General features: G+C 31.0%; 6 protein-coding genes across 6 annotated transcripts; 3 read left to right on the top strand and 3 right to left on the bottom strand.

Moving 5' to 3' along the window:
- Window positions 1-226: 226 nt before the first annotated feature.
- Window positions 227-1463, top strand: dng1 (PHD zinc finger-containing protein; the record flags this gene model as incomplete). Its single annotated transcript, XM_020580781.1, has 6 exons — window positions 227-266; window positions 407-478; window positions 582-760; window positions 839-1017; window positions 1119-1263; window positions 1353-1463. The coding sequence occupies 6 exons, from the start codon at window positions 227-229 to the stop codon at window positions 1461-1463; spliced, it is 726 nt and encodes a 241-aa protein (XP_020428366.1).
- A 1667-nt stretch (window positions 1464-3130) lies between these two features.
- On the top strand, window positions 3131-7133 carry tgrB1 (IPT/TIG domain-containing protein; the record flags this gene model as incomplete). The annotated part of the gene is made up of 6 exons (XM_020580780.1): window positions 3131-3160; window positions 3365-3776; window positions 3847-4089; window positions 4151-5722; window positions 5792-5963; window positions 7055-7133. 6 exons carry the CDS (start codon window positions 3131-3133, stop codon window positions 7131-7133), a joined length of 2508 nt encoding a protein of 835 aa, XP_020428365.1.
- A 95-nt stretch (window positions 7134-7228) lies between these two features.
- On the top strand, window positions 7229-8728 carry psmC3 (26S proteasome ATPase 3 subunit; the record flags this gene model as incomplete). The annotated part of the gene is made up of 3 exons (XM_020580779.1): window positions 7229-7582; window positions 7689-7798; window positions 7909-8728. The coding sequence occupies 3 exons, from the start codon at window positions 7229-7231 to the stop codon at window positions 8726-8728; spliced, it is 1284 nt and encodes a 427-aa protein (XP_020428364.1).
- Window positions 8729-9087: 359 nt separating this feature from the next.
- Window positions 9088-11502, bottom strand: PPL_09991 (putative protein serine/threonine kinase; the record flags this gene model as incomplete). The annotated part of the gene is made up of 5 exons (XM_020580778.1): window positions 9088-9549; window positions 9615-9822; window positions 9887-10941; window positions 11016-11182; window positions 11475-11502. 5 exons carry the CDS (start codon window positions 11500-11502, stop codon window positions 9088-9090), a joined length of 1920 nt encoding a protein of 639 aa, XP_020428363.1.
- Window positions 11503-12314: 812 nt separating this feature from the next.
- gcdh (glutaryl-CoA dehydrogenase) lies at window positions 12315-13771 on the bottom strand (the record flags this gene model as incomplete). Its single annotated transcript, XM_020580777.1, has 4 exons — window positions 12315-12349; window positions 12436-12660; window positions 12749-13609; window positions 13726-13771. 4 exons carry the CDS (start codon window positions 13769-13771, stop codon window positions 12315-12317), a joined length of 1167 nt encoding a protein of 388 aa, XP_020428362.1.
- A 2154-nt stretch (window positions 13772-15925) lies between these two features.
- Window positions 15926-16880, bottom strand: yipf5 (Yip1 domain-containing protein; the record flags this gene model as incomplete). The annotated part of the gene is made up of 4 exons (XM_020580776.1): window positions 15926-16088; window positions 16176-16357; window positions 16468-16613; window positions 16721-16880. 4 exons carry the CDS (start codon window positions 16878-16880, stop codon window positions 15926-15928), a joined length of 651 nt encoding a protein of 216 aa, XP_020428361.1.
- Between the last annotated feature and the right edge of the window lie 1446 nt (window positions 16881-18326).

The raw sequence follows: 18326 nt of genomic DNA, 5'->3' as shown, positions 1-18326 counted from the left end.
TTTATCTTAAACACTACAACTAATCAAAGTAAATTAAATAAAATGATTAATGAATGAATGATACAATTAACAATCATATTGATATGTTTAAGTGATATGAAAAAAAAAGATATCAAATAAATTAATAAAATTGTAACTTTCAAAAAAAATTTTAAAAATTTTCATAACTTTTAAAATTAATTATTTTGTATCTCTTTTTTTGTTATTCATATTAAATACATACATAATGCAAGGAAAAGGAACTTATTTAGAGAATTATCTAGAGAGTAAATATCATATATTATGATTGAATGATTATTATGAACATATATATTGATTACAATTTGATTTCTATTTGTTTTGTATTTATTTCTCTTGAATATATTATTCATTCTTTTGAACTGTTGTATTTTGTTTGTACCAACAGCTGTGTCGACAGTACCCTCAGAGTTAACACGTAGTCTTGCTCTCATTAGAGAACTCGATTATAGATCCAACGGTATGTATATTTTTATATACAAGTAGTAACATACTTTTTGTTAACTTTACTAATCTGTTCTATTGTTGTTGTTATTGTTGTTCAACATATTAAATAACAAAAGAGGTGGTAGAAAAAGTTGAATCGATAAAAAATCATTTGGTAAACAATACTAGTTCATCTAGAAAGGCAGCACAAGATATCCTTTCAGAGAAAGGCACCAAGCAATTGAAGGCAGATCTCAAAGCTGTCATGGAGTATGCAGATGAAAAAGTTGAACTCTCCAACCAATCCTATGAGTTGGTAAGTAACTACTACTATCTCTGCTTTTCGACATACAACTAGTTGATGTGATACTAACAGTTTGTTTTAAACAACAAGATCGATAGATACATTAGAAAGTTAGATACAGAGTTGAAAAAGTTTGAAGCGGAAATCGAAGAGCAAGAGGAAGAGAAGAAGAAACGAAAAGGAACACAAATGCCGGTCGATGCACCAAAGAAAGGCAAAGCCAACATACCATCGCCTGCCAACAATCTATCACTTCACGGTAGAAAGAAGTAAGTAATTTGATATGATTACGTAATCATTATATCAAGATCGATCGAGTGAGTCAATGCGTTGCTAACAATTGTTTACAAAATAATTATTAAATAAACAGAGCATCAGAGAAACCAGCACCAACCAAATCGGGAACATCCGCCAACAATACATCGAGCGATTTGGAGATCGATCCAAACGAACCAACCTATTGTATTTGTGGACGTGTTTCTTTTGGTGAAATGATTGAATGTGAAAGTGGTGGTGTAAGTTAAATAATAAGTTTAAATATTAACAATAATGTTAATCTATTAATATTAATAATAATAATCATATTCAATATAACTTGTTTTAGTGTAAAATTGAATGGTTCCATTTCGAATGTGTTGGACTATCGGATCCACCCAAAGGAAAATGGATATGTCCTGATTGTATAAAGAGAAAAGGACAAAAAAATAACAACTAAATATAATATATATAGATTTCATTGTACATAATATAATTCAATAATCAACAAAGAAATTCAATGAGATGACAAACAATAGTAATATTACTTTTTGGATCGATCTCAAAAATCATTGTAATAATTCTATCTACAACAAACAAAACACATCATTTCATTTCTTCCTCTTCACCCTTTCTCTTTATATTGACCTTTTAAAAGATGGTTTTTTATTTAAAACAACAACTTTTTAAAATATTCATGTAAAAACAAAACATATATAATAACAATAATATAATAGTATAATCATTTGGTATGGTCTGACAATGTAGGAATTGACCGATTACAAACTCTACAGCTCTTCCAAACGTACCGATCTAGATGATCATTCTTTGGTGTACCGGTTCACAGCTCTGGGGCAGTTAAAAATATTTATATATAGTGGTTGCATGTTAGGTGGCTCATTTCTGATCGGAACTATTCAGTAACAACACAAAAACAACAGCAATAATTGCAACAATCAAAAAAAAAAAACTATTTTATTAAATAAATGAATTGCCAAATATAAACAAGCGTGTGATTGCATTACAACAATGGAAATTTGTTTAGTGCTTTATATGTGTGTTTTTACTTTAATTTAAATGAAACAATTGCTAACAGTTTTATAAAGGTCCAGATTTGTGGTTTGTTTTGTTTATGATATGTTTTGTTTTTTTTTAATTGTGATGCAATCATGTTTGTCGCGCCAAAACCAAACAAAATATATACAATTTATTGTATGGTTAATTTATAAATAAATTTGGGGCTAAGTTTATTTGCTTTCATTAAAAAAAAAGAAGAAGGTGGGTGTTGATTGATTGGATGGTCGATTGAGTTTTGTGTTTCTATTGGTGAGTGTGTTTGTTTTTTATTTTTATGATTGATGATCATACTGTCATTGACTGATCTACCAATCATTTATTAATATGAAATAAATTAAATAGCAATTGAAAAGAAAAAAAAAAAACAAAAAATGTGGTAGAGATATGTATTGTGTTTGTTGTTGCTACTTCTAATCATTTATTAATACTACTTCTATATACATATTAGTAGTCATCTATAATTAGAAGGAATAAAGGTTTTTTTTATTCTTCCACTCACTCACAAAATCTATCAAAAAACACATCCAATATTCTCAATGTTATTTTGTTACACCAATTTGCTTGCATTTTGACCATTACTTTAATTTGCTCAAAAAATATTAAACTTATCACCTATTGTGCTATGGTCATATGTATTTTTATTTATTTATATTTTCTTTTTGGTAAAATAACAGTGAACACTTCACTGTGGTAATTTAAATAAATATGGATTTGAAAATATTGAATTGATCACATAACCCTTCACTCCAAGCAAATTTAAATATAAAAGTGAATGAGATGAATGTGTTTCCTTTGATTGCGGGTGGGTTATTGTAGTACTATTGTAATTGAAATCAATAATAAAAATTAATATGAATTAAATTTTGTAACAATTTCTTATTTACCTAATAAATTTTATTATAACTAAACAATATTAATAAGAAAGTAACAAACATTCATTTTTTTTAATAATTTTTAATAATAGATATAGATTCCTTTTGTTTTTTGATAAACAAAGGTATTGGAATAGTTGTATAACAAATCATGAAGACATCAAGGTTTTATTTATATATGACATGTTGTCTATTATTTTCAACATTGGTATATTCTGATACTGCGAGTATGGAAATATTATTATTTGGAAAAATAATAATTCAGAAATAAAAATATTAATACTTAACCTTTGGAAATATTCTAGTATTTGATTTCGGAGGTAATAAATGGGTCAATAATGATACACATGTTTGGATTTCTGGAAATTTCGATACTCCTCCACTCACTGGATTGCAGTTTTTCAATAACCAGGCAACACCATATACACTAGGAACAGCCGATGGATTTGGATACAAACAACTGACAATTGCACTCGGAACCTTTGTAGATGGTTCCGATTTGAAACCAACTCTGCTGAGTGGTACTCAGACTGATACCTCCACAGTGTGGTCACCAACACCCATCCTACAATCGATTGTCGGTGGAATTCCAGCAACTGGTGGTCAGCTTACCATTAAAGGAAAATTCCTAATGCCAACTACCAATGCTATGGTAATTTTCAAAGCAAATGCTGGACAAACCGTTAAATTTACCAACGTAACTGCTACCGTTGGTAGTGAATGTTATGTCAATGTCGACAATCAATACTGTGGTTCCAATGTAGCTGTACAACTGAGAATGAGAAACCAACCAGCTGATAAATCTGGTACATTTTCTTATCAACGTAAAGTATCAGCGGATATTAAATAATTGCGGTGGTTGAATATCTTTTTATTAACCTATAAATTTTTTAGAACCTACTCTTAGCAATGTTACAGTTTCACCAGGTAGTTTTATATTAACAGGAACTGGATTCTGTCCAGTCTATACATACTTGAAAGCCTATGTAGATGGTATTGATACAGCTGTTCTCCCAGATAGATTCACTCAAACCTATGCTCAATTAAGTTTTAATCCAAACATTACTAGTGGTACTCATACAGTAGCAATCAATGCATTGGGTAACATGATTGCTGTTAACAAAACAATTACAATCAGTAAGTTATTAAACAACCAAAAAAAAGTATAACTATATATCTAATAAATATCTCAATATAGCGCCTGTTCTTAGATCAGTTACTTCGGTAAATACACAAGGTGGATTGGTTACTCTTAGTGGTGTATTCTTTTGTTTGACTGCAAACGATGGAACTAAACTACCAGTAAAAGTTATGGTGGCAGATGTAGAATGTACAGGTGCTGTCAATGCAGATAGCGATCCAAACAAGATCGTTTGTAAGTTGCCAGCTGGAGGTGGTTCAAACAAGCCCGTAAAAGTAACAATTTCAGGTCAAACCACACAAGAATCTATCAACTTTGAATATGGTGTTCCAAGTCTGAATAGATACACCATCGCCAGTGGAGTAGCTCAGTTGTTTGGTTACAGTTTCGGTGATACCAGCATCACCACTGTCACCTTCGGTATGACCACTATCAAACCAACGAAAGTTGAAGTTACAGCCGATGGAACGGAAGCAATCACCTTTGATATTCCCAAGAACATTCGTAACGCTTTCCTCTTTGTAACTGTTAACAATTTGAATTCCAATCGTGTTTGGTTCAACTTGGTGCCTGTGCTAAGTAATATTAGTAGTGCTCACACCCAAGGATCAACTATAACCATCAGCGGTGACTACCTCTTCCTCACCGATTTTAACACCACCAAACTCTCCTCGACTATCACCATTGGAAAGTCGGATTGTAAGAACGCCAAGGAGTTGGTAGCATCCAGCTCGCTCTCCTGCGACATGCCACCAGGAATCGGACAGTCTACCGGCGTAGTTACCATCAACAACCAGACATCCAACTCGGTCAGCTTCAAATACTTCTCGCCAAGCATCAGCCAAATCTACCAATCAAACAACATCGGCCACATCATCGGTACCGACTTTGCACCGACGGAACTTGTCAACTCGACAGCCATCTATCTTGCCAACTACACCGTCTCTGACATAACAAACATCACCGTCGCCAACTACTCTCACATCACCTTTAAGATACCCGATAGCATCTCGCTCGGTATGAACAATCTAAACATCTCTGTCGGTAGTCTTTCAAGTCAACCAAATACCAGCATCACAATTACACCAACCGTTAGCAAAGTAACAAACATCGGTGTCGGCGGTGGCGAGATTCACTTCAACGGTCACTTCCTCAACTTTTTCAACCATACCACTGCAGACATCTCCGTTCTACCCTACAACATCACCGTTGGTCCTTATGCATGCGGTAACATCACCTCGCTCAACAGCACCTTGTTTAGCTGTCAGATGCCAAGTGGTGTCGGTGCGCATCATCTAGTGACCATCACCATCAACAACTATACAACCTCTGCCAACGATACACCAACCTACTTCAACTACACCAGTCCAACTATTAGCAGTGTTTCGGTGGTCACCGAGCAAGGTGGAATGGTAACGATCTTTGGAACCAACTTGAACACTCCAATGACCGTAATGTTCTATAACTCTGTCGAATGTCAATCACCATCGGTCATACCCAAGACCAACTACACTCAAGTACAATGTTTACTTCCAAAATGGACCGATGACTCAGATCCACCCGAATCACCACAGCCATTCGTCATTACAGTTGGTAATCAAAAAGCTGATACCCTATATCAATATAATCGTAAGTTATATCAACCTAATATATATATAAATAATAGAAACTAACCTTTGTCGATAAATCATTTAATAGTCGATGCATATCATGCAGCTAAAGATGAAAAAGCAAGAAAAGCTAGATTAAAATGGTTGATTCCAGCTATTGTTGTACCAGTGGTTGTAGGTAGTGCAGCTATTATTGGTATCACTTTAATTTTGGTAAAGAAACACAGAGAAAACAAAGCATTGAAAAAGATGTTTAGAAAGTAAAGAGTGTTATATAAATTATTAGAGAATGTAAATATTGAAACGAGTAAAAAAAAAAACAATATTATTTTAAAAGAGAGTAGATATAAAAAAGTAATAAAACATTTATAAAAAATGATTAAGATAAATAGTTGTTTTTTTTTTTTGTAAATAAAGTATTTTATTAATGTATATATATGTTAAATCAATTGTAATCATATTTTTGGATAGAGCAAGGTAGCAGCAGAGGAGATCAGATATTTTTAACCATTTGATAAACCTATTTAATTGAAATAAAGGATTAGTATTAAGTTTTTTGAGATAAGAATATATAATTTAAAATAATGAAAGATATATAAATAAAAGGTCAGAAACGAGGAATGTTGTAATCAAAATTTCCCATGCAAATTATTATTACAAAATCGATTATCAAAAACTTGTTTGTCATCAGCAAAAAAAATAATATATAGATAGATAATAGTTTTTAAACTTAACACTTACATTAAGAATGTTTGTTGAATGAAAATTAAAAGTCAGTTTTTCGTCTTTTTAAAGATGCTATCTTTTAAAATTTTACGTCAAAAATGAAATTTTTTTTTAAAAAACAATCAAACTTTTTTTTTTTATTACATAGCTATGTAAATCACTCATATAATAAAATTAATTTACATTATATTTTTATATTTGACTATTAATAAAGTTTCGATTTATATACACATAAAGATCAATATAGTGATCAAATATCAAATTAGGTAGATTAAGAAGAAAATGAATATTTAAATTATTAAACCAACTTGTGCTCTCTTAGAGCTATTTAATACAAATAGATCGTGATGTCTTACAATATTGTAGATAATTATATAATTGTTAAGTTTTAAACTTAAACCTTAAACTTACCTTTTTTTTTTTTTTTCACAAAAAAAATAAAAACAAAATAAATATTTTTAAAATTTATTTAATTTAATTTGGGCTTAATGATGTTCAAAAGAGTTTGATTGATCACAATTTTTTAATATTTGTAAAATTTTTTAATATTTGTTTTTTTTATTAATTTTATTTTTAATATTTATTATATATTTGTTTTTTTATATATTCATTATTTTTTGTATAGATTTAGATTAGTTAGTAAAGATTGGTTGTTAAAAGAGATTGATCAATCAAGATTATTATTATTGGTAGAGAAGAAATAAGTTTTTTTTTTTAAAATTTGTTTTATAATATAATATAATATATATATTTGTATAGATAGGAAATAAAAATAATATAATATAGAGTTTAGAAAAGTATGTCAAAGAGATCAAATGCCAATGCAGCGGCTGCAGTTGCAAGTAAAGAGGAGACAATGCAAGCAGAGAAAGAAGCAGTGATACCAGAGGAGATCTTTCAGCTGAGTGCAGAGGATATTATGAAGCGTGCCAAGCTCTTGGAGAATGAAACCAAGTTGCTCAGAGGTGAACACATCACCAAGCATCTCGAAATAGACTCTCTACAAAAGAAGATTAAAGAGAACAACGAGAAACTGCAGGTCAACAGTCAACTTCCACATCTCGTAGGAAACGTTGTCGAAATCATGGAGATGACACTGGATAACGAAACAAAACCAACCAAATGTGTTGTTGTAAAAGCTTCAACTAGACAAGTAAGTAAAAATTATTATAATCGATTAACAAACCCTTTATTTAACTTGTTATTAATTCATATTTATCTCCTTCTTTTTCTTTTCTTTCTTTATCTTTTTTTTTTAGACTATTTTCTTGGCATTCCCAGGTATTGTTGATGTAGATAAATTGAGACCAGGTGACCTTGTCGGTGTAAATAAGGATAGTTATATTATTTTAGATACATTGCCACCAGAGTATGTCATTATATTTAATCATTAGTTAATCAACTTTATTAACATATATAATCTTTCTTTTTTTATTTTCTTTTTTTTTTTTAACTTTTTTTTTTAATAAACAAAAAAAGATATGATTCACGTGTAAAAGCTATGGAGATTGATGAGAAACCAACTGAAGAGTACAGTGATATTGGTGGTCTCGATAAACAGATTCAAGAGTTGGTGGAGGCAGTCGTTTTGCCTATGACACATAAAGAGAGATTCGAATCGATCGGTATCAAACCACCCAAGGGAGTGCTGATGTACGGTCCACCAGGAACCGGAAAGACTTTGTTGGCCAGAGCTTGTGCCGCTCAAACCAATTCCACCTACTTGAAGTTGGCCGGTCCACAGCTCGTTCAGATGTTCATTGGTGACGGTGCCAAGCTGGTTCGTGACGCGTTTGCTCTCGCCAAAGAGAAGGGTCCCACCATTATCTTTATCGACGAGTTGGACGCCATCGGAACCAAGCGTTTCGACAGTGAGTTGTCGGGTGATCGTGAGGTGCAGCGTACTATGTTGGAGTTGTTGAATCAGCTCGATGGTTTCAGCTCCGATGCCAATATCAAGGTGATTGCCGCCACCAATCGTATCGATATTCTGGATCCAGCGTTGTTGCGTTCCGGTCGTCTAGATCGTAAGATTGAATTCCCATTGCCAAACGAAGAGGCTCGTTCTCACATCCTTCGTATTCACTCGCGTAAGATGAACGTAAGTCCCGACGTTAATTTCGAAGAGTTGGCACGTTCCACCGACGATTTCAACGGTGCTCAACTCAAGGCCGTTTGTGTAGAGGCCGGTATGATCGCACTGAGACGTGGTGGTACCGAGTTGGCTCATAACGATTTCACAGAAGGTATTCAAGAAGTTCAAGCCAAGAAGAAGAAGAGTTTAGAATACTATGCTTAAAAAAAAAAAAAAAAAAAAAAAAATACAAAACAAAATAGTAACATAGAAAAAAATGATAAATAAATAAAACCAACCAATTACAACTAATAATAACCAAAATAAAGATAAATAACTAAAATATTCAAAACACATATTATTAACACCTATTGAATTGTTATTTTATGAAATTATACCAACGTATAATCTGATACAATTGAACTACTAATAATATCAAGAGTTCGATGAAATATTTTTTCTTTGGAGAACCCAAAACCGGTTTTATAAACTGTTGGCACAATAAGAACTAAATGATTGCCATATATTCTTTAAATAATTAATTTATAATATAATACAGGTAAATTTTTATTATTATTATTAATTTAGTCCAGATGTTTTGGTTTTGGATTTCTTGTTAATATCCAGACGGCTTCGATGTTCTTTGGTATACCACATTGATCTCTTACTTCTCTGGTGACTTCAAAGCCAAGACGTTGGAGGAATGGGAAATTGTCTCTGCTAAATACCATTGTTTTACATTTGTACTGAGAATGGTCAGCCCACTCCAACACTCCACTCGTTAGATAGGATCCAATTCCACCGTTTCTATGGTCATCGTCAGTACCTGCGTATGCCAAAAACCAATGCTTCTCGTCGTTCTCCTTCACCATTATGTCGTTTATAGCGTGGATCATGTCAGATCCCTTCTTTGCCTTGCTGATACCGACTTTCGTCATAAATGTCAGCCCTCCAATAAAAATATCACCAAATTTAATTTCCTTTTTCTTGTCTGGATTATACCATAGACATACTGATTTTAATTTATTATCTGTACCAAAGTAACCCTAAGAAATAATATTATATTGTTAATAATTAAATAGTAATTAGATGAGAATTATGAAAAACATACCCAAATGGATGCATTATTCTTTGCCATAACTTTAACAGAGAAATAAAATAGATCCTTTAGATGTTTGTGTGAACTTTCTTGATCGGCTGGGAAAAGCTTGACATATCTTGGATCGTTTTTGAATGCTCTCGCTAAAATAGTTGCTGCCTCTTTAAAATCTGTTTTACTTAGTTGTCTTTTAATACCTTTGAAATTCTCTAGTTGTAATCTGGTAAATGTTTAAAATGATTAATATTGATTCAAAAAGTAAAAAGATTGATCGTAATAGTTACTTTGATTTCGATTGAATACTATGTTCATCATCAACTTCCAAAATCTTATCTAAAATGGTCTCAATCGAAGGTCTGTGCGATGGATTCTTGTCCAACATTCTCAAAACCAGTGGACCAAAATAAGAATATCGTTGTGGGAAATCAGCGAGGAATGACAACTTATCAAAGTTGTCGGCAATTATTTCCTCGGCAAAGTATCGCTTGTTCTTTACCAGCAGCTTTAGTGTGATCAATTCGTAAAAGATACAACCCAGTGAAAAGATGTCTGCCGATCGATTGTATGGCTGATTCTCTAGAACTTCTGGTGCACAATACATATAGGTTCCAACTCTACCTTTTCCAGTGCCATTCTTTGTTGCCAGTCCGAAATCACCAATCTTTAGCCGGTCGTCACCGGTAATAAATACATTCTCACACTTGAGATCTCTGTGAATCAAACGTTCTTTGTGGAGTGCCTGCACACCGAGTGCAATCTGTGTTAGCCATTCGAGGAGAACACTCTTTTGGATGAACACCTGTGATCTGTTGATATGCGAGTTGGGTGACGACAGTGAATCCATCGATACATCAGAGAATGTCGTAGATATATTGCTTTCGGTGTGCAGATTACCACTGCTATTCTCTGTGGGAAGACTCACCGAGCTACGACTGGGACGATGTCTCAGTTGGAAGTGTGAGATATCTCTCTCTATGATCTTCTTGATCAACTCCTTTGCAGAACGAATCAAACATACACTTCCAGTCTCGACGACAATCGCTGGACTGGTATCGCCAGGTGAGCGCGGAGGTGTTCCATGTGTAGTCGAAACATGGCCAGCATCACCAGACAACGAACTGACACTGCTAGTATCAGAGACATTCGAGGTAGTAGTGGAGTGTGTTGGAGAGTGATCGGTTGTAGTCACCAGTTCATGAAGAAAGTCCAAAAGGTCACCCTTTGGACAGTACTCCAACATAATACAAAGATAGATCTGTTTATCGCCTGGAATCGATCTGAGAAATACCTCTTCGAATTTAACTATATTTTCGTCTTTAATACTAGCCAAAGTATATGCCTAAACCAAACCATTATTAATATTGAAATTGTTGTTGTGTAATTACAGAATTATTTGAATTGTTTGATGTCTACCTCTTTTAAACCAGCATTGGCTTCGGCCAACGATTCGAATATTCTTTGTTTACAAATGTATTGAACGCCATCTTTTTCCATCAAAATAGCTTTTCCCTCGCCACCACTTCTAATTTCCTTGATAAAAGTATAACTATCGTAAGGATCTGAAGTATCCATTCTTTCTGCTAATATCTAACAAACTAAATTATATATATGTAAATAATAAAATTGATATAAATATATAAATTTGATTGATAAATAAAATATTTTAAATAAGTAGATCGAATAACGCGCGTGTGTGATATTAATAAATTTTTTAATTAAATATTTATAAATTTTATTAATGAGCACACATCACCTATTTGTGTCATGTTCCTTAAAAATAAAATTAAAATTAAAATAAAATAATATATAAAATTTTTTTGACCAAAAATTAGTTTTGCTAATGGAACGAAGAGAAACCCCCATATTCCACACAATCTTTTTTGCAAGTACATGTTGTCATATTGATGAGAATAAGGTTACATGATCTCAAAAACAATTGTTTTTATTTGTTATGATGGGTGTGTGGACCATCATGACTTCAATTCTAATGGTATTAAAACCTCGTATTCATATTCCACCTGGTTTCTCACTTTTAATAGATTTTCATTAGAAATTTTTTATTAAATCAATCATTTTACAGGTAACTTAAACAAAGTAATAAGAAGTTTATTTTTTTTTGTAAATATTATGACATGTATGACAATTCAATAAGATATCTTTGTAAAGAAATTTTTTTTTTTTTTCGGACCAAAATCACTTTGGTAAAATGATTAAATTATAGTCCAATATCTCCAATTGAGATTCTATCTGCAACACAAATAATTTAGGTTCTTTTCAAATCATCTGGAAAAACATTACAGTTTTTGGTTCAAGCCGCCAATGAGTCTACAACCTATACCATAGATGACGATTACAAAATTGTGATTGTCGATAAGGATTCCTGGCTAGTTGAAGCAGGTGATATTTTTAATCTAACAATCAGAGGATACGATTCCCCAGACACAAAATCTGTTAGATTTGAAAGTTAAGTTATTTTTAAACAAAAAAATAACAGATCCACATTTAATAAAGAAATATTCATTGGTGTAAATAACAAATCATTCATTCAGTTGTCAATCTAAACAATATAAATATCCAAACTTCATATGCTTTTCTATTCTTTTTTAATGTTTCTACATTGAATATAAATATTATTTTCTAACAATTAGTTAATAAATAAATTTGATGTGTCTATATTACTCTATTTATTTGTTTGTTCTAAATTATATTATTTTAGAAAGATGGAATACCAGTGATGGCTCTACCCACTAAAAATAATAAATAATAATAAAATTGTATTAGTAAAAAGAAAGTTATGATTGATATGGAAAAAGTATATAATTATAAAACTTACAAATTAAAGCATGAATATCGTGAGTACCTTCATAGGTATTTACGGTTTCAAGATTGGCAGCATGACGGATGACATGATATTCATCGGCAATACCGTTTCCACCCAACATGTCTCTTGCTTGACGTGCAATATCCAATGATTTTCCACATGAATTTCTCTTGATCAATGAGATACGTTCGGAGTGGCCAATTCCAGCGTCAATGAGTGTACCGACTTGGTGGCAAGCTTGCAAACCAATCGAGATTCAGTAGCCATGTCGGCCAACTCTTTTGGAACAATTGGTTGGCAGCCAATGGCTTTCCGAATTGCTTACGATCCAAACCGTATTGACGTGCGGTGGCATAGCAGTATTCAGCTGCACCCAATGCACCCCAACCAATTCCATAACGTGCCTTGTTGAGACATGAGAATGGTCCACGCAGACCCTTGACCTCTGGGAACATGGCAGACTCTGGCACCTCGACGTCCTCCATAACGATCATACCGGTGATCGATGCACGCAACGAAAGTTTACCCTCGAGCTTTGGTGCGGACAATCCCTTCATTCCCTTCTCCAAGACGAAGCCACGAATGTCACCGTTGTCAACTTTTGCCCAGACAACAAAGACGTCGGCGATTGGCGAATTGGTAATCCAAGTCTTGGTACCATTCAAAATGTATTTACCTTGACCGGCTACCTTACGAGCACGAGTTTGCATTCCGGCTGGATCGGAACCGGCGTTTGGCTCGGTCAAACCGAAGCAACCGACCAACTCACCCTTGGACAAACCCTCCAAGTACTTTGACTTTTGAGCGTCGGTACCGAATGTGTAGATTGGATGCATAACCAACGACGATTGCACAGACATCGCAGAACGGTATCCGGAATCGACCTTTTCGACTTCGTTGGCCATCAAACCGTAACCGACGTGAGAGACACCACCAAACTCTGGAATGGTCGAACCCAACATTCCCATACTTCCAAACTCGTTCATGATGGCACGATCAAAGTGCTCCTCTCTATAGGCCATTTGGACACGTGGCATCAACTTGTCCTGACAGAACTTGTTTACTTCATTACGAATCTGTTTGTCTTGATCGGAGAGACAGTGTTCGATGTTCAATGGATCCTCCCAATTGAATTTATCATTTGAATAGACTGCATATGTTCTAACTGTCAATCCAATTGTATTTGCTAGATTATAAACAATATAAATAATTAATCAACATTGTTTTTTTTATGTTAGTTTTTTTAGTTTTTTAAAATATCTATCTATCATCACCACAATATATATTTTGATAGTTAATTACATTTTAATAATGAAGATGAAGTTTTAAAAACACTTTTTAACATCATTCTTTAATCTTTTATATATATATATTAACTATTATAATACTAAAACTAAAAAATAAACTAAAAATATATAAATGACGAATAAAAATTTTAAAAAGGGTGTGGAAATTTAAATTGAATGAACACAGTTATGTTTTATTAAGGTTGGGATTTGGTCAAAAAACTTTGATTAAAATATGATAAAATTTTTGTGCATAAAAAAATCTGCATAAAAAAAAACACATATTTTTTTGTTTGTTGTAATATTATAGATAATTTTATTTTAAAATATTATTTATTTAAAAAATATTATTTAAAAAAGTTGAAATATCTAGAGATGAAAATTGAATTGAAATATATTTAAGAATAAATTTGACTGTTTTTTATTTTTAGTTTTTATTTTATTGATGTAAGGAGATCAGTTCAAAAGAATTTAAGATAAACTGTAAATTCAACACTCAAACCAAAATCCCATGACTTCTGTGCTCCCTTCGACACATTCCAAAGGTTTAACAATGGAATGCAATTTGACTTGGGAAAATATAGAAAGCACTTTTTACCAAATTGTATGAGTATTGATTATCAATTATATCATTTGTTTATATAGATTTCATAATTATGGTTATCGTTCGTTTTTTTTTTTTACAAAAATCACTGCTTTTTATCTTTGGGACGCACAATTTGCACTCGATAGTCAAAATTTTGATACACAAAAAAAAAAAAAATGAAAAACAAAAAAACTAAATACATAATGGTAAATTTTATTGATAACACTAATTAGTAATAGTATTTAAAATTGCACGATAAGAGACAGATTATTATAGTTGTAACACCTGCTATATATATATATATATATATACGACAACTATCAATAAATATTTAAGTGGTTAATCTTACAAATAACGATCATCTTATATTTTATGACAATACCATATATTTTTGTTTGTTAAAATCTTTAAAATTTTCATTAATATTTTGACTGATTAATTCAATTTCAGTCAGGTTATTGGGTACTTTGTGGGTTAAAGTTGATGGTTTGTTTATAAAAATCTGATAAATTTATAAATTAATATTTTAGGTTGTGTGTTGAAAAACTTATTCATCAAAGTTATTTTCTTCATGATCAACAAAAATTAAAATTTTAATTTTTTTAAACCAAAATAATTCTCAAAAGGTTTAATATTTAAAGGTCACAATTGATGAATGATTAATCATTGAAAATCTTATTTATATTAGATAATTCTTATTACATATTTATATATTTATATTTATATTTATATTTATTTTAATTTATTTATATTTATATATTTATTTTAATTTTTTATAAATATTTATATTTTAGTATTTTTATTTATATATTTTTACAATATTACTATAAAAGTAAAAAAAGTATTAAAACTATTAAAAATTTCCTGTATAAAACAAAAGACTGTAAAAATGATATATTAGAAAAATATAAATTGTACTACTATGCAAATAAAGAAACTAAAATAGCCTGGACTGAAAAAAAAAATAAATACGGATACGTAGTTAAAAAAAGGTTTAAAAAAGCTTGATCTGGAGAAAACAATAGAAAAAAAATATTGTAAAATATAAAAATCTAAAAATCAAATATAAGAAATTCTTAAAAAAAAAAAGAATTTTTTCCAAGACTTGGTAATAAAACTTCCATGTCTTTGGCGAAGATGGCAACCAAAGCATATTGTGGTTCTCCGTCTTTCCCAAATATATGGAAGTTGCATTTTAATTCAAACAAATTTATGCTTTTCATTTTAACCATTCTTGACAGTTTATAATATTAATATATTAATTTTTTTTTCCTTAATTCTTATTTTAGTAAAGCATTGGTCAATGTTCGATATATACCAGGTCTTGTCCAAATCAATAAAAAATAAATATTATAAGTTTATAAATGTAATGGTTTTAAAATAATTATCACTCTCATATGTATCGATTTGAATACACATTAAGGTTTTCATTTTGAATCAATCTTTCATTAAAGTTATTATCATGTCTTCTATATATCTATTACTATGATAGGTAGGGTGGGGTAGATAAACAAACGAATGAATGAACAATGTGATTATTTATTATAGTGTGACAACTAGTAGTCAACTACATTACATTTTTGTATTGTTTTTTTAAAAATTTATTTAATTGTTCTACAGATTTCTACATTTAGAAAGCGGTGATCAATGCAAAACCAGTGTATAACAATCCTACTGGGTAGGCAACCAATATTCTTTGATCGATCATAGTCAGCGTTTTCACAAACATTTTAGACGCTGAATAGGTACTCCAAAATATTGCTACAAAAATCAAGATATATCCAAATAGTCCACTGTTTAATTAAAATAGATTGATTGATTAGTTAGTTCTTGTTGTTTAATCACTATTGGTAATCATATAAATGAACGATGATACATACTTTATATTAATTAAAAGTGAAACGAATGAAAGAAATACAATTGGTAATAAACAATAACCGAGTACACTGATGACACGATACATATCTATTCCATTCTCACTCATTAGATTCAGTACGACGTACATCGAAAGACAACCAATGAGACCAAGTCCATAAATATATCCAAATTGTACTTTACCACTCTATAATAGTTACATTTATATTATTATGTTATTGTTATTATCTACTCTTTGTGTTTATATCTATCTGTGTAATCTACAAAGTGTAGATCAATCAATATAGCAATTCTTACCATCAACGATGAAAAACCTAATACTAGATCAAAAAAGATAGGACCTCCTAAATCGGTATCATCCATAATATGTGAATCGATCTTTTTAAATGGGTTCAGCACTGAGAGTGTCTTCTTTTTGATGTGATCGAAATTGATACCCAATTCTACAACGATTACAATTTGATTGATAGTTTGATTGTTATTGTTAGTAAATCATTATCATTCATGTGCATACTATGTCGTATCACAACATGTAATATCATTAACATACCTTCTAATAATGGCAATTCATCATCAAAAGAATCTACACTTGGTGTTCCTCTGTTCATACTTCCACTGATTTGACCACCGTATGGCTGTGACATATCATTGTTCGATGCACTACCATCATAATATGTATTAGGAAAGAATTCCATTCCTTGACTAGTCATTTTTATATTTGTTATATTATTATATATAATTATAATAATCTTATTTTTAAATTTTTAAAGATTCTTAAACTACACCTAAAAAAAAACTCTGGTGACTCAAATTTAATTGAACAAAGAATAATTAAAAAAAAAAAAAAAAAAAAGTGTGGTTAGCTGTTCATAAAAAAAATTTAAAAAAAATGACTCACACCTTGATTTCATTTTGTAAACAAAGATAATAAAACAAACAAATAAATAAATGGTGTAATATAATGCTATTTTTTTAATGATCGTTGATAAGTTCATTAAACAAAGACTCATAAGTAGTAGATAAAATATTATTATTTCTTTTTTTTTATCTTAATCTAAAATATTTTTAATAATTAACTCAATGATTGTTTTATCTCCAAAAATGATTAAATATAATACAATCTTTCAAAAGTTAAATGTTTTGTTTATTCGATTTTGATCAAAAAATTCATAGAATTAATTAAAAAAAAAAAAATTCAAAAAAAAAAAACAAAAATTTTTTTTTAATTTTGAATTCATGACAACGAATGATTACTCTTTGCATAAAAAAGTACAAATTTGGTAAAATGAATCGAGTCTTATTGACAAGAAAACAACGATATTTTTACCAATCAGTGTAACCACAACAAAGACAAGATTCGCATGTGTAATGAAATTGTTTTTGATAAAAGTAAGAAAACATGATTTTCGATTTGGTAATATCGTTGTTTTTTGTGTGGTTTGACAATAAAAGAGACCCACAAATCAGTTGTTAACAATTCAATCACTTTAAACACTCTCAACCTCGATGTAGATTCACAGTTTTGTGGTTGTGTTGTCCAATCCTCAAACCAACAACAACCAACGAGAATTTCTGTTTTTAGAACTACTCATCGAAAATAGTATTGTAACAAAAAACAACAAACATGAATACTGATAACTTTCGTAACCCCCAATCACCACAAAAATACATCGAGAGACAGGACAAGAGAAGAGGTCTCCACATTTTTTTTAAAAGAAAAACCAAAAAACAAAAAACAAACAACAAGAAAAACCACACTATTTTTATAAAATCAAAGAAAATCAATAACAACAATTGTTTTTTTTCAGAGGTTTGGTTTTGGTTTGAATTCAGAACACATCGAAAATGAATATGGCTTGCTATATCAATCAATGATATGGAATCATGAAAAAACGATAGTTTCAGTGATGTGGTTATCTAAATGTGGTGAGTGGGTCAAGGTACAACCAGAGAGAACTGATCATTTTTAGATGTCAATGTTTGCAGTACCAGAGGTTATACCTCTATTAAAAATTTAATTTAAGAAAAATCGAGACTTTTATTTCCTTTCACTATTGTTCACCACTTGGTTAACAGCTTTCGAAATTTTGTTATCGAAAAGATCTTCCAATGGACTAGATTGCTTCAATCAACAAACCACAAATTATGTGGATTGT

Source organism: Heterostelium album, assembly GCF_000004825.1.
Source record: "Heterostelium album PN500 unplaced genomic scaffold PPL_scaffold12, whole genome shotgun sequence".
Lineage (NCBI taxonomy): Eukaryota > Evosea > Eumycetozoa > Acytosteliales > Acytosteliaceae > Heterostelium > Heterostelium album.
Note: the sequence above shows the minus strand (reverse complement) of the source record. Positions and strands in the feature narration are given on the sequence as shown.